This window comes from Gopherus evgoodei, chromosome 1 (assembly GCF_007399415.2).
Source record: "Gopherus evgoodei ecotype Sinaloan lineage chromosome 1, rGopEvg1_v1.p, whole genome shotgun sequence".
NCBI lineage: Eukaryota > Metazoa > Chordata > Testudines > Testudinidae > Gopherus > Gopherus evgoodei.
In genome coordinates this window covers 283,268,978-283,284,869 of record NC_044322.1, presented here as the reverse complement: position 1 = coordinate 283,284,869, position 15,892 = coordinate 283,268,978, and the positions used below count along the sequence as shown (strand labels likewise).

Below are 15,892 nucleotides of genomic sequence, written 5' to 3'. Positions count from 1 at the left end.
GAAGAGTTTCTGCAAGGCTGAATGAACAGCAGCAGCACAGCTGATTACATTGTGAGAGTTGTACCTCTGCAACAGAAAAAAGAGACATGGGGGCAGGGTTTGAGAGCGGGGTCTTTTTTAAAAAGCAATTTTAGAACATACAAAATATTGCCATCACACCTAAAAGTAGCAGGACTAAAATTTCCCCTCAGTTTACTCATCTGCAATGTTATGGGAGCTCATTGGGACAATTTGGCTGCACGTTTTAATGAGATATTTACAATCACTCCCATTAAAGCTGTCTCCGCAGTGATCCAAGAGGAGCAGACGCTGTGCCTGTCATGCTGCATGGAAGAATATTTAATGGGGATTTAACTAATTCTGCTAAAACCCTGAGCATAGTCCAGAAGCAATTTTCAATCCACCTTTTCTCCTACCCTCAAGCCTTATTACAGATTGTGTCTAGAGCAGCTTTTATTTGTATTGCAATAGTGCTAGGGACCACAGTCCTAGTCCAGGGCCCCATTGTGTTAGCTGCTGTGCACACACAGAAAAAGCTGCCCATGTCCCAAAGAGCTGACAGTTCACACTGTAGCCATCCATGATCTGACTCTGATCCATTAGCAGGGTTTCTTTCTTTAAACAATGACAGAGAATGGAAATTTTCAGCCCAAAAGATAAATGTCCTAGAAAGTTGTGAGCTTGTGAAAATGGAATGGAAGTGATGAAAATTTATGTGCAGCCTGCAGGATAGAGTTCACTGCTGGTAACTTCCAAGTGTTTAATATTTCGAGAAATGCTCTCAGAGCCGTATTTTTATTGGGCTATGCTGACCTGCAGTGGTCAAATTAATCATAGATGGAAGCTTGATTTTTAATCTGATAAATACAGCACATCTGTCATATTACTGAAGGCAGGTCCTATCCTGGAAAGAAATCCAGCTGACTGCAGAAATAGTCCATTGCAACAGTAAGGAAGTACCCTTCAGAGCAGAATTCTATCAGCAGACAAGAGCTGTAAATTACACACTCTAATTCTAGTCTCAAGCCTGCCACATATCAGTCCAATGATGAGAAGTCTTACCCTCATAATGCTAGGAAGCCAGTCCTAAAGGCAAAGCCATACTCTATAGCAGGGGTAGGCAACCTATGGCACGTGTGCCAAAGGCAGCACGCAAGCTGATTTTCAGTGGCACTCACACTGCCCGAGTCCTGGCCACCGGTCCGGGGGGCTCTGCATTTTAATTTAATTTTAAATGAAAATTCTTAAACATTTTAGAAACTTTATTTACTTTACATACAACAATAGTTGAGTTATATATTATGGACTAATAGAAAGAGACCTTCTAAAAACTTTAAAATGTATTACCGGCATGCAAAACCTTAAATTAGAGTGAATAAATGAAGACTCGGCGCAGCACTTCTGAAAGTTTGCTGACCCCTGCTCTATAGCATACTGGAGATATAAGAGTAATAGTTGAAATCTGTCTTTGAAAGTACATAAGGAGCAACATGCCTTTTAACATCTCTGCTCGGAATTTAAATTTTGCAATTCCTTATGATTTCTCTCTGTTGAGAATCCTATGCCTGTAAACTGGAAGGATCCTTCCTTACAGACACAGATATGCTGCTCCAGTAAAGATTGCTAATCTTTACTGCTGCGAAGTGTAGATTCTGCCATTGATGATGTTGAGAGTTTCTTACGATAGTTCCAAAAATTTCATCTTTAAAACGGAATAGCTGCATTCCCTGTAGATCTCAGAAGTAAGGGTCAAGGGTTCTGAGTTATATCTCCAGTGCTGCTGTGGATTTGCTGTACTTAACGATTCGAGCCAGGAGTTTAACCACTCTGCAGCTCACTTTCCCCAGGTGCAGAATGAGGATTATATAACACTTACCTGCTGGTATCTCCCAGGAGTGTTTTGTGGTCTGACTGGCACTTTGATGAGAGGCATTTTATAAGAGTAAATACTACATAAAAGCACACAGCTCCAAAGCAAATGGTGTGAGCTAAATGGTTATCAAAAAGGTACCTCAAATACAGCAGATTTAGAGATGACAGGCGTGTCTTGGCAGCCTGAACTCTGCATTGCCCTCTGGGATATATGCCTTTAAAAGATAACCTCAGACCAGGGGCATTATTTGCAGGGTGGTGATCCCACCTCGCACTCTCAGAACTGAATTTTGCTCTGTCCTCCCAGCAGTACTAAATATAAAATACAGGGGCCAGGTTCTGATCTCACTTGCATTAATGGAAGCAGGGAATAAAAATAAATAAATAATGAAATCAGAATTGGCCCCACTCCAAGGCTCAGTGTAGCAATGCTACCCCAGCACATACCCCAGGAGGGAGAAAGGATGTACCAGGGAAACTGCAGCCCGAAATTCAAGCCACCAGGGAAAGTCCCCATAACAACAACTCAGACCTAAGTACTTGGGATGAAATCCTGGCTTCACTGAAGTCAGAGGGAATTGTGCAGTGTGGGCCGTTTAGGTAGAGAAATGTCTGGTGTACACACCATTGAAAACAGTAACAAAACCAAGCACAGCTGTGTTCTGCATTGATTCAGCACATGCTTTGCTGAACAGAGATGGGATTAGAGACACGCTTATAGATAAACCCATGCCCAAGAGTTCTATTGAATTAGGGCCAATTGCAGGCCCATCTTGGAATTGAAATCAACCTTCAGCATTAGAGGCAGTGCTGCATCTGTGTGAACTAATGTCTGCAATAAATTTATTACATAACAGCAATAAATCAATGACCATGAACAATAGGCCCCATCTGAAGAAGCAGCTAGGAAAAGTGCTGTGTGGTCTCTCTTTCTCAAAACACTCTTGCCTTGTGTTTTCCCCTCATGAGATCTTGTTCCTAAAAATAAATTGACTTTAGCGGGGATGGACATGCTACTGCAACATTATTTCATAGCAATAATTTAACAAATAAACTTTCCAATAACTAGTTGGAGAACCATACTCAGAGAGTAGGGTTCAGAGTGGTAGCCGTGTTAGTCTGTATGAGCAAAAAGAACAGTCAAGTTGGAAGGATATATTCAGTGGGATCCCACAGGGATCTGTCCTGGCCCCAGTTCCCTTCAATATCTTATAAATTATTTAGATAATGGCATAGAGAATATATTCATAAAGTTTGAAGATGATACCAAGCTTGGAGGCATTGCAAGCAATTTGGAGGACCATATTAGAATTAAAAATGATCTTGACAATGTGGAGAAATGGTCTGAATTAAATAGGATGAAATTCAATAAGGACAAATGGAGAGAACTCCACTTCAGAAGGAATAATCAGTTGCATACATAGAAAATGGAAAATGACTGCCTAGGAAGAGGTACTGCAGAAAAGGATCTGGAGATTATAGTGGATCACACACAAAATAAGAGTCAACAATGTAATACTGTTGCCAAAAAAAAAAAGTGAACACCATTCTGGAATGTATTTGCAGGACTGTTGTAAGCAAGACACTCTACTCAGCACTGATAAGGCCTTAAGCTGCAGTACTGTATCCTGTTCTGGGCACTATATTTCCAGATAGATGTGGACAAATTGGAGAAAGTCCAGAGGAGAGCAACAAAAATGATTAAAGGTCTAGAAAACGTGACCTATGAGGGAAGATTGAAAAAAGTTTGATTTGTTTAGTCTGGAGAAAAGAAGACTGAGAGAAGATATGATAGCAGTACATAAAAGGTTGTTGTAAAGAGCAGGGTGATAAATTGTTCTCCTTAACCACTGAGGACAGGACAAAAAGTAATGGTCTTAAATTGAAGTCAGGGAGATTTAGATTAGAGATTAGGAAAAACTTTCTAACTCTAAAAGTAGTTAAGCATTGAAACAAGTTACCTTGGGAGGTTGTGGAATCTCTGTCTTTGGAGGTTTTTAAGAACAAGTTAGACAAACAGCTGACAGGGATGGTCTTGATGATACTTAGTCCTGCCTCAGTGTAGGGGACTGGACTAGATGACCTACCGAGGTCCCATCCAATCCTACATTTCAACGATATCTATCATCTCAACACCCCTGTGAATTTCATGTGTGAAAAAGAATATAGCATCTGACAAAGAGTTATGGCACCTGAGAGCACTTAAGGATACATCTACTACATTTTGGAGCAAGCCTCCCAGGCCAGTCGATAGACTCACATGAATATGCTAAAAATAGCTGTGTAGTCAGCATTTTGAAGTTGAGGCTCGGGTGTTGAACCTTTGGAAGGCGGTGGGCTTCATAGCCTGAGCTCCAGTTCGAGCTGCAACTTCCAAACATCTACATAGCTAGTTTTAGAGTGAGTCCCGCTAATCCAAGTCTGCTGACTTGGGCTGGGAGGCTCACTCCAAAATGCTGTGTTGACAAACCCTTATTTACTGCATAGTGACATAGCTTGGAACACCAATCTTTAAAAGCATTCCATTTTGCTTTTCCTTTTAAAAAGGTCTAGTTACTTTCTTACTTCAATTATAATAGATTCCACTCTGTTTTGATGGAAAATCTTAAGGAAAGGTATGAAAGCTCTTCACCCCTCTCGGCCCCTTTATGCCAGGTCAAAGGGCCAGGGTAGCATAAAGGGTCTCTCAAAGCCCCGTTAACTGATTAGAGGAAGATTTGCCCAGAGCAGGCACTGCAGAAGACAATCATAAGACTATCTTTCAGAGGACCCTATCATAAGCCTTGATGTCAGGAGCATGTTGGGGGCCAGATTACAATATGGAGTGCTGTGGAGATTCCAGGCAGTGCTGAAGCCTAAGAGGTGTTATCTGCATGATCCCTAAAGAGGGGCACCAGCTTACTTGTGTTCATTGGAGAGGGGTGACACTCCTATCTGCACCCGGAAAAGCGTTTGGCATTATCAGTTTGAATAGGATGAAAACTGCCATTGCCGAAGTACTCAGGAAGAATATCATGGATTTCAACCTCCTGGGTGGTGTTCAGACCAGGTTTCCACCTTCCCAAAACTTTTTGAGAAAGGCTTACAATACCAGCAGAAGATTGTTTTCAATTTAATTGAATTTATAAAACTCTTTGATAAAGAAGCTCTCTAGAAGATCATGAAACTCTGTGGAATTTCAGCAAACATGTGTAACCCTTCTACCAGGTGGAGCCAGCAGCAACCAGGGCCAGGTTCAATATCTAGGGGTTCCTATCCATCAATACAAACCAGAACTGGCTCGAGTCCCCACCCACTAACCTGGGAAAATTACACACCATCCCTGAGGCAATACTTCCCCACTCGAAAGCATAGAGTCCAAGTGTAGAAAAGAAACTTTTAATAAGAGGAGGGAATTAACTCGGAGTTAATTTGGGAAAACACCCACCCACTAAGTAAGTTGGGCAGTGTCCTTTCTATGCATCCGAAGAAGTGAGCTGTAGCTCATGAAAGCTCATGCTGAAATAAATTTGTTAGTCTCTAAGGTGCCACAAGTACTCCTGTTCTTTTCCCCTCAAGGTCTTAAGTCCAACAACCCAAAAATCCCTTTCACATGTCCGACCCATCTCTCCACCACATTCACAGTTGCTGTCCTTGGTCAGTGCAGACCCAGAGTTCAGAGGTGCACCTGCAGACTTCACCTCCCACCATGGGTGAGGGGTAAAGAGGCATCTTACTCGCTCTGCTGGCTGTTCACTGGCCACCTGCTCACCGCTCTTGCTGCACCCTTCCGCCAGCCACCCAGCTGGTTGCTCACTGTGCCTCTCTGCCACCGTCCTGCTGGCTGCTCATCACACCTCTTTGCCACCACCCTGCTGGTCGCTCATTTGCCAGCTAACTGTCAGTCACCTTCTGCCTCTGCTGTGACATCTGCACATCAACCTCTCAGAGATTTTCAGCTCTTTTGCAGGCTGGGCAGAAACACTGCCCCATCTCAAGTGATTTCAGCTCTCCGTGATTTTAGCTTTCAGCAGGCAAGGCAGAAACACAGTTCTACCACAACTGGTTTCAGCTCTGATTGAGCAACTAAAATAACAAGAGAGGCTCCTAATGAAGCCTATTTAGCTCTATGCTTTGAACAGTGGGGAAGAACAGGTTAAGCCAGTCTAGAGAGGACCCTGGGGGGATTGGAGGAGGAGGGGGTTGTGCAGCTTCCTGATCAGGACACCGAGACTCCTATCCTCACCCCTCTTACTTTCACAGGGCTCTGACATTCAGGTTGTTGTAAAGAGCAGAATGATAAATTGTTCTCCTTAATCACTGAGGACAGGACAAGAAATAATGGTCTTAAATTGAAGTCAGGGAGATTTAGATTAGGAAAAACTATGTTCCCATTTGTCAAATATCTGGAAGAGTAAGAAGATACATCTACACACTAAAATGATATTGTACAATGCTATTGACCTCCCACCAATTTTACACCTTGGAAACGTGGCAGATGGTGGAAGGGTACAAGAGAAAGCTGAATGAATTTCAGTAGTGCTTTTTAAGAAGAAACTTTGCCAGCACACTGGGGACTGAATAATCAGACAGAGATGGTTACGGTGGTTCAGCCAGGTCATCAGGCTACCCCATGGCAGAAGGACAAGATGCATCTTAGGTTTGCTTCCACTGGAGGGAAGAGAAGCCATGCAGGACAAAGAATGACCTGTCACAGGATGATCAAAAAGGAAGTTGTCTCCATTATGGCAACATCTGATGGAGTCAAGCATCTTGCTCTAGACAGACAGCAGTGGGGAAAAAGGGTTGCCTTATGTGCCACTAGACACAGGAGACTCTAAGTCTAAGTAAGGAGTCTATAGGGCAGCCATAACTCACACAGGCTGTTTAAATTACACCTGGGACCTCTCCAGCCACAGGAGCATCCGAGTGTCAGTATGGTGCACAGGTGGTTTAAAGCCACCATGGATCCACCCTTTTCCCCTGGGCTGCAAGTTCTTTGCTTTGTCTCTTGGGCTCAGCATATCTCTTTAGACCATTTCCCCCCGAACAAGACTCAAAAGCAGCTAATTGCAGAACCAACTTTTTTAAATAATTTGAGGCTACTTTTTTCATAACATAAAATTCAAAGTGCCAGCATGTGTTTCCCTAAAAAGCAATCAGAAAAGTTGATTTTCCAAGGAGAAACAAAGATATGATTGATATATAGTGAATCAATCTGATAGGATTTTGATAAAATGGCTTTCATTTGCTTTGTTTTGTTTTATAGTCCTTGGGCTGCGAAATGCTTTTGTAATACAACATGAAAATAGATATCAACAATGTATCGGAGCCTTCTTACTACAAGCACAAACAGAGACGGTCAAAGTAAGTCCTGCATTTTATAAGACCTTTTTAAAATTACATTTATCGAAGGAAAGATCTCTCCTAAAGAGAATTTTACTGAAGCAACTATATCTGACAGAAATATGACCTGATGTACTCTCTTCTCTAAAACAAATCTTCCACTGTTATAGAGTTTGTAATTACAGTACCCAGGTACTGATTTTAAGTGAGGACCTCCAGCAGGTCACATACTAGCTTTTCAAATTCTGACTTATTAAAGTTCAATTCCTGCATAACAGGAATCAAGAAACTGAGCCATTCCCAAAAACTAAAACAATTTTTATGTAATAATGTTAAGACCATAAAACTTTGATCTTGTCAGTTTAATTATCCCACACCACACTTTGAAAATGTGTATTATAATTTTTGCATATATACTATTATATACATTTATAAAACTATTGTAATTTCATACCAGTGGGTATGGTATGAAAACGTATCTGTCTCCAAGAAAGTGAGTTTGATTCCAAGAATATGTAAATTCCCCTTCATCTGCACACCATCCTGAATTTTGAGTAACAGACTGTTACGTTTTATTATTTATTTGCAGCATCTAAATGTGGGCTTGGCATTTCATGGAACATAACAAATTGGTTCTATAAGTTGTATTTCATTCATTAGCACCTGGAAGAACAAAATGAGACTTTCAAATAACACTAATTCTTAAAAATACAGAACATGGTAGACAAAGTGCCCCCGGGCAAGGCAATAAATATACCTTTCTACTTCTAAGTCACTGGATCACATCCAAAATAGGTTCTGAAAGGAGTTACAGTCTTGCTACAATACTTAGCCCTCCAACATTGGCAGTGTTCCAGTTTACTTCCATCTTCTCCAAGTCCTGCAACATACGATTGAGCGCTAAAATCCTGATTTTAAACAGCATCTGCGTTATAGGTTAATAATAATGCAACAACACATTGTCTTTCAGTTCCACATTATTGTAAAAGGATATATCGCATTGGACAGTATTTCGGGGGCCTACATGAAACGAGCTGGCCTCATTTATGCACTTCACAATCAGCACAATTTTCAACTAGCTCAGCCAAGGGACCTTGATGTTTACAGCTGGTGTTGTGGGTCTAAGAATGAAAACACTGCCTGTGATCCTCTGACAACTTTGTAGATCAGGATCTTGAAATAGATGGGGCATTTCAAAGAGAGCCAGTACATTGCATGGAGCACCAATGATATGGTCTCATTGACCTGTCCTATTCAGAAAAGGCTACTGCATCCTGAAGCAGCTGAGGACAGCTCTTAGGTTTACTGGATTTTGTGGGATGTTCCATATTACAGCTAAATCAGGCTCCCTGTACCGCTGCATAGCGCAGTCAGACAACATTCAACAGACATATGAGAGCGTGATAGATAAGTTAATTGAAAAATTGCACAAAGTCACTTTGGCAGAGCTAGGAGTAGAATCCAAGTCTCTAATATGGCAGACCTAAGTCTCATTTGCACAGCTGTGCAGCCCATCAGAAAGGCTCCGCCCAGTCTATTTGGTTGGCTTTTCTGACCCATACCATGAGATCACACCCTTCCTCCTAGAGCCAGGAATTGAGCCCAACAATCCTGAACCCAACATTTCACTACTGTGTAGCACACAGCTGTATCACTGTGACACAGTGTACCAGGCCTTCTGTTGGACACTTTGTGGCCCCGCTACACTCTACTTGTGGAAAAGGAGCAGTGAAGGTGGGTCCTCCAGGTCTGCCTAGAGAGACTGCAGGGAAGCGGCCAATCAGAATGAAGCAGGCACAGTTAAAAGGAGCTGCATGGCTCAGCAGGTAAGTTTCTGGCAGGACCAGAGGTGTAAGGAAGGTGTCCCTTGCTGGTGCTCAAGTGAGAATCAGAAGACAGGTTCTGGTGGCATTGGCATTCCATGAGGAAGGAAGAGAGTTGAGAACTTCTGCTCTGAGGTAAGGGTGAAGAGGAAAGGGTTACGTGGGAAATGACTCAAGGAACGGCAGCACTAACAGAATTAAAGGAAGCAGCATGTGGTTGCTATTTGTTGGGTCCCTGGATTGTAGCCTGGAGTAGTGGGCAGGCCAGGGTCCCCCCGCCATTGGCAGAGTGGCCAAAGGCCCGAGAAGGGGACAAGTTTCATGTAGAAGCCCAAGCACAAAGCTGGAACTTTAAGGGCTCAGGGACATGGCTGACGACTCTGTAGAGCACCAACCCTTTGTTGAACTCTATTACCTGTGGAAGGGGACCAACCTTGAAGGAGTAACCTGGATGGAAAGCTGGGTCAAGAAGAACTGATAAGGCAAAGTCTCCAGGGAGACAGCCTTGTGGGCACTGCTCCATACCAGGCCAGGGATGGGCCTAAAGCTAGCCCAGAAGGGCTGAGAACTGAGCCCAGTGACAGGGCTGCAAGTACCAACCAGGGCTCAATGATAGGCCCTATTGGACTTATTTTTTTACCCCCAAGTTTGTTTGTTCACGTATTGATTGTGTGTGACTTAGCCAGAGGGCTGGGCCATTGAAGACCCAATTAACAAGGTTAACAGTTGTCAGGGGGCTCTGGGAGCAGAGAGAGAGTGTGCAGGTTCGCACGTGACAGGAGGCGCTCATGAGAGGTGAGTGTCCCCTGTCACGATCACCCACTTCAAAGTATGTCTGTCACCCTCCTTCCCTACTCTGGCTGCTCCACAGATAGATAACTGTTACCCTCTTAGATCAAAAGTTAGAGAGATGTCTGTGCTAGAAATAGAAAAGATCCAGTATTCAAACATTGTTCATGACTTACATGCGGGTTCCTTAGAGTTGCACATGACTGTAGTTGTTTTTCTTTCTATTTTTAAAACAGGTTTATTTAATTCATCCAGTGAGAAAACATCCTTAAAACAGATTAAAATGCTTTTAAATGATAGAACCTATCAATCATGGTGTAGTATGCAATAAAACATGGCTTCTAGTCACACATTTGAATTGCTTATGTCAAACACTGGTTAGATTGAAGATTAATGATAATATATGGAGATATACTTAACTCATAGAAGGGACCCCAAAAGGTCATGGAGTCCAGCCTCCACTAGGAGAACTAAGTACTGATTTTGCCCCAAATCACTAAATAGCCCCTTCAAGGATTGAACTCATAACCCTGGGTTTAGCAGGCCAATGCTCAAACCACTGAGCTATCTCTGGGTTTTGTTTTGTTTGCCCCTAATGTCTTACTTGACTACAGTGCTACACAATCTGATTCTGGTGATGATGACATATACAGTCATGGTTAGATCTGTATCCGATAGGACACAGGATCTCAGTTATTAGCCTCCTGGCCATGCAGGTGGGAAGAGACATTTCTGAGTATTATTCTTCATTTGGTATCCTGGAGCAGTGAGGAGTCCATTAGGTCCCTGAGACTCACACCATCTGCACCACCAATGCTCTCCATTATGGATCTTCAGAGCACTGCTCTCTTCCCAACCAGCAACACTTCTGTGCTGCCCAGATTGAATTTTAGCCAGGTGATTTTCATCTAGGTGTTTCTCTCACAAGGCTTTGCGACACAAGGAAGTGATCTGCTTTTGATGATAAGAGAATGTAGGTCTGGGGGCCATCAGTATACTCGTAGCACTGAAGGCCACAGGGGTTACTTCTTCTAGAGGTCTGAGATATATCCTGTAGGAAGGAAGATGAGATCTAACCTTCTTGGACACCACATAGAAGAGCTCTCTGAGAGGAGCAATAGCTGCCTGTAACGACCCTCCGTGATCCAACAAAAAAAATTGATGCTATCTTACTATGTCTGTCCATGCTCATCGGATGTCATAAACACACCAGCAGTATCTCGTGACTAACTGCTCTGGCAACTAACTGATCTAAGCCCATGTCTACACTACAGGCCTTACAGTGGCACAGCTATACCACTGCAGCTGTGTTGCTGTAAGGTCTCCAGTGTAGCTACTTTTATGCCAGCAGGAGAGAGCTCTCCCGTTGGCATAATTAAATCACTCCAACAAGTGGCAGCAGCTATATCGGCGGGAGAGCGTCTCCCATTGACACAGCATTGTCCACACCAGCGCTTTAGTCAGTGTAACTTAGGTCTCTCCAGGGTGTTTTCACACCGAGTGACGTACGTTTTACTGACACAAGTGATAGGGTAGACAGAGTAACAGTATTAACAAGGAAGACTGTCTATTGCCCGTGGGTAAGACGACGCCATCCACAAATATGACCAGTGTCATCTCTGCAGCGCAGTGCAGTTACCAGCCCAGTGGGAATATTACACCATGGTTTCTCAATCATGTTTTCTGTAGGAAAGCTAGAGACTGCATGGTAGTTGTATTGTGAACTTGTATTGTGGTTCAATTTTGTTCTGCCCTTTATCTGCTTGATATTGTAACCTATGCTCCACTCTTTGCACATATAGGCTAATCAATAGTGAAAAGTTCCTATTTTGGGATCATAGAAAAGTTATTTGTGTTACTAAACAAAACCCAGGCCTGATTCTCTACTGTGTGAATACTTGAGCGAATGGCCTTGGAATAAATGGGGATAGCAGAGGGCCTACTCTGGCATAAGGTCTGTAACAAACCTTACTCCAATGAAGAATCATGAGTTTTGAAGTGCCATTTCTTACCCATGTTCCTCCTCCAATGATGGGAGTGAGGAGATGGCTTGTGCAGGAGGTGGCACAGAGTTTCCCTATCCACAGAGATGTTGGTTGTTTTAAGGCTACTTTTCACAGCTTATGCAGCGTAATATGCCCTGAGCCAGACTGGAGGATCTGGATCCCAGGTTTATGGGACAATTTATGGACATAAATCAACCTTCTCTTCTAGAAGTAAGCTTTGAGAATGTGCCCCATCAAACACTGTAAAATGTATTTTTATAGATTCAAGACTCTAAATTTCAAGTATTCGTTATCAAAACTTTTTTAGGTGCTCAGGGTTTATCAAGCATTATTTTTCCTTTTACAGAAAACATGGATGTCAGAGATAGAAACTGCGGTCTCCAAATATGCCAACGGATGTGAAACTCAGAAAAGCTCCTTTTTCTGTTTGCCATCTGAATCCTCTGAAATTTAATTGTGTAAATGCAAAATTGACAGATCCAGTTTGAAGCCAGTCTACATGGTGGTAGTAAAATGATTTCTTTTAACAATCCTTGTTAGTTTCTGGTAACAATGGCCCTATGACCTGACTGGTTGGGGGCTGGGCATGGTGCATCTTGGCCAGAGTGGAGCTAAAAATAAAGCAGAGACAAGGTGGGATAGTGAGCTCAGTGGAACAACTGAATCACTCTTAGGTGCCCTCTAGCTTCTCTCAGAGGAAGGTTCTAGTCCAGGGGCAGGCAAACTTTTTGGTCTGAGGGCTGCATCAGGTTTCAGAAATTGTATGGAGAGCTGGGTGAAAGAGGCTGTGCCTCCCCAAACAGCCAGGCGTGGCCCGGCCCCCACCCCCATCCAACCTCCCCTGCTTCTCGCCTCCTGACAGCCCCTCCTCAGGACTCCTCTGCCATCCACCCCCACCTCCCTGCTCTCTGTCCCTTGACCACCCCTGGAACCTCCGCCCCTGACTGCCCTCAGCAGCCCCATCTAACCCCTCCTCTCATTCCTGACTGCCCCCTCAGGACCCCTGCTCCTTTCAACCACCCCTTCTCTGAACCCCTGCCCCTGACTGCTCCTCACCACCCCATCCAACTCCCCCTCTCCTTCCTGACTGCCCCCCCAGACCCCTGCCCCCATTCAACCCCCATTCTCCACCCTCTGACTGCCCCAACCCCATCCACACCCACACCACTCCCTGCCCCCTTACCACACTGCCTGGAGCACTGGTGGCTGGCAGCGCTACAGCCGCTCTGCCCAGAGCAGCAGGACAGGCAGCTGCGCTGCCCAGCTGGAGCCAGCCATGCCACAGCGCAGCTCATAGCACTGGATCAGGCTGCAGCTTTGCAGCTGCGCTGCCCCAGGAACTCGCAGCCCCGCCACCCAGAGCATTGCGCCAGTGGCACAGTGAACTTAGGCTGCGGGGGGATAGTGGGGAGATCAGTGGGGGAGAAGCCAGGGGCTAGCCTCCCAGGACAGGAGCTCCAGGGCCAGGCAGGAGGGTCCCGCGGGCCTCTGTAATTTGCCCACCTGTGCTCTAGCCACAGGGGTGGGCTGCCTTACTGCTGTTACTCCACTGAGAGCAGAAGAGGGAACATTTTCTTGAAAAATGTGTGTCCAGGCAGGAGGAAAGGCAAGGACGATTATTTTCTGAGTTCACTCACTGTCCTAATACATTCAAATGCAGTGGGCCTTTACAGAATCTTTTGAGAAAGATCCTCATTTGTGGTTGGGTGACAGAACATGGATTTCCTTATCTATTACCTAAACCACCACAAAAAAATAAAAAAATACTTGTACTAATATTTTACTTCTAGGGGGAATTTTCAAAGGCACAAATGGTGCCCAATTTGCAGTTGGGTACCTCACTGCCCTTTGTGCCTTCAAAAATCTCCTCCTTATATCTCACACTGAGTGAACTGATAACATTCCAGTACACACAATCAGAATGAAATCACATTGCACAGAAGGTCTTTTACCTAAAGAAGGAATAAATGTCAAGAAGTCTCACTTTGGCTAAATTGGTCAACAGACCTCACATGGGTGGTTTTCCCAAAGATAATGTATTGTTCTAGAGTTGTCAGAGCTCTCATTCTTCAATACTGGACCTCAATCAGTGATTAGGCTGTGGGATTTGGATGGCTACTTCTTACCTTTCTTAGACAGCTCCATTTTACTTCAGAAACTAAGTATTTACTTTCGATTGAGATAGTTCAGTGTGACTTAACACTTCAGTGGTCAAACCAAACACTCAGGATAAACCAACATACCTACATGCTACACAGGATCAGTTTCTTAAGATAAATTATAAGGAGGCAAAGTACCTACAGGGTTTACATTAAACAACTGCAGAATGTAAGAGCATATTTTAGATTTACTCAGCACCAGATTACGAGACTCAGTGAAAGCATGAGGAAGGGTTCAAGGATCATACTGAAAATTAGAGCCTCGTGTGATTCTGTATTTCACAAATGTGAAATAACACCAAATAAAATGAAAAACAATTCAAACAAAATAAAATGCTACTCACCCAAATTTGGCCCTATCACCCCTCTGACACATAATGACGGAGAGGCAGCCGAGCCAAATATGAGTGGCACTGCAACCTGAAACACCTGGCTGCAACACCAGAAGCAGGAACTTAGTTTCAGCCTCGTGGGACAGGAGCCATCACTGTGGGGTGGGGGTGAGGGTAGGGTGGGCTTACTCTGCAAACCCTGCCCCCGGGGCCATGGGGGGAGAATGGATAAAACAAAACAAGAAGTTTCCAAAAATAAAAATAAAATAAAAAATTATACCACATAAGAGGAAATTCACAGGGCTCTACTGATGACTATGTAGACTATACATAAAATGCTGATTGTTAATGTGCAGAAGAATTTGAATATTCAACCCCAGCATATAAAATTTTCAGTAGAAACCATCACAGTTTTAGTGCTTATCTTCACTGCAACATTAACTCAGACTCTTACTGGGGTGTTACCCCTACCCTAGCTGCTGTCTACACACAAAACCCTCTCTCGGTGTGGTACTGGTTCTACACTCAGGCTAGCTGGCCTGTCCTAAGTTACATGCTGAAGTCCCAGGGCTGCTTACACCTGCGCTGGCAACCCATCCACTTTCTAATGAGGACTCAGACTCCATCCCTTGAGTGCTGATAGTCCTCCAGTGATTTTCCCCCCAGTGCCCGGAAGGACAAACAAGTTCTTCCACAATTCACTAGGAAACAATCGGAGCTGCTCAGCTTAACACAGCACTAAGAACCATGGGATATGATCCTAGCACCTCAGATGGGTTTGTGTAGCACCAGTAAGGAGACAGTAATTAAGGTATGGCTTTGCAATGTGGCTGCTTACACCCAAACTGGGATAACCTTGGTGCTTAGACCTGAGTGTCAATAACTCAGGTTAACACTGCAGTGAAGACAGACCTACAAAAGGGTGTTCAGGTGCAAAGTAAAAGAGCTTGTTAGACTAGGAAGCAGTCTTTGAGCCTCTCTCACTCATGCCAGAGCAATACAGACTACACTGGACATAATACAAAGGTAACACTGTCAATGACAGAAGGGACTGACTGCTACACACTACTCAGCCAATGTCCAATATACACAATAGCCACCTCTAGTAACTGAGTGTGGAGACAGATTTTGAGATAGAGGGGAAAAGCAAATCACTTTGAATGAAATTGCTGAAGGCTGAAATTGATTAAATTATGGCCCTTATCACCACCTTGCAATAGAGAAAAGTTTCTTGGCAGTTCCTCCAGGAACAAGAAAATGGAAAGCCAAGTCTGCTCTCCAGTTTCTGGATTCCTGACAATCAGTTTTTAAACTAATACAACCCACAGTTCAAAATAATGTTGTTTCAGATGGGACAAGTGTGAAAATTACAAAACTGGTCTATTAGAAAGATCTAATTTTATTATTATTCCTTCAGCAGATTAGAAAACAAAAGTAACATTTCAACAAGCATCTGTCCATCATACTTTATACAGAATTAGTTGATGCCTGGTATCATTTTCTTGTCCACAACTTTAGTCACCACCCAACTGCAGAGTTTAGGAATTGCAGTGCATACTGGACTAAACTCTTTCACAATGTAAGGC

General features: G+C 43.6%; 1 protein-coding gene across 5 annotated transcripts in view; it reads left to right on the top strand.

Annotated features, from left to right (window-relative positions):
- PLEKHG7 (pleckstrin homology and RhoGEF domain containing G7) overlaps positions 1 to 12,565 on the top strand; it is a 61,633-nt gene extending 49,068 nt beyond the window's left edge. For 4 of the 5 annotated variants that reach the window (XM_030548565.1, XM_030548567.1, XM_030548568.1 and 1 more), the window contains 2 exons: positions 7,121 to 7,218; positions 12,162 to 12,565. In XM_030548565.1, the coding sequence (XP_030404425.1) occupies positions 7,121 to 7,218; positions 12,162 to 12,269 (206 nt within the window). In that variant the 3' untranslated portion in view covers positions 12,270 to 12,565. Of the gene's footprint in view, positions 1 to 7,120; positions 7,223 to 12,161 lie in introns of all 5 variants that reach the window. The other variant, XM_030548566.1, reaches the window with a different exon arrangement.
- Positions 12,566 to 15,892: the final 3,327 nt, after the last annotated feature.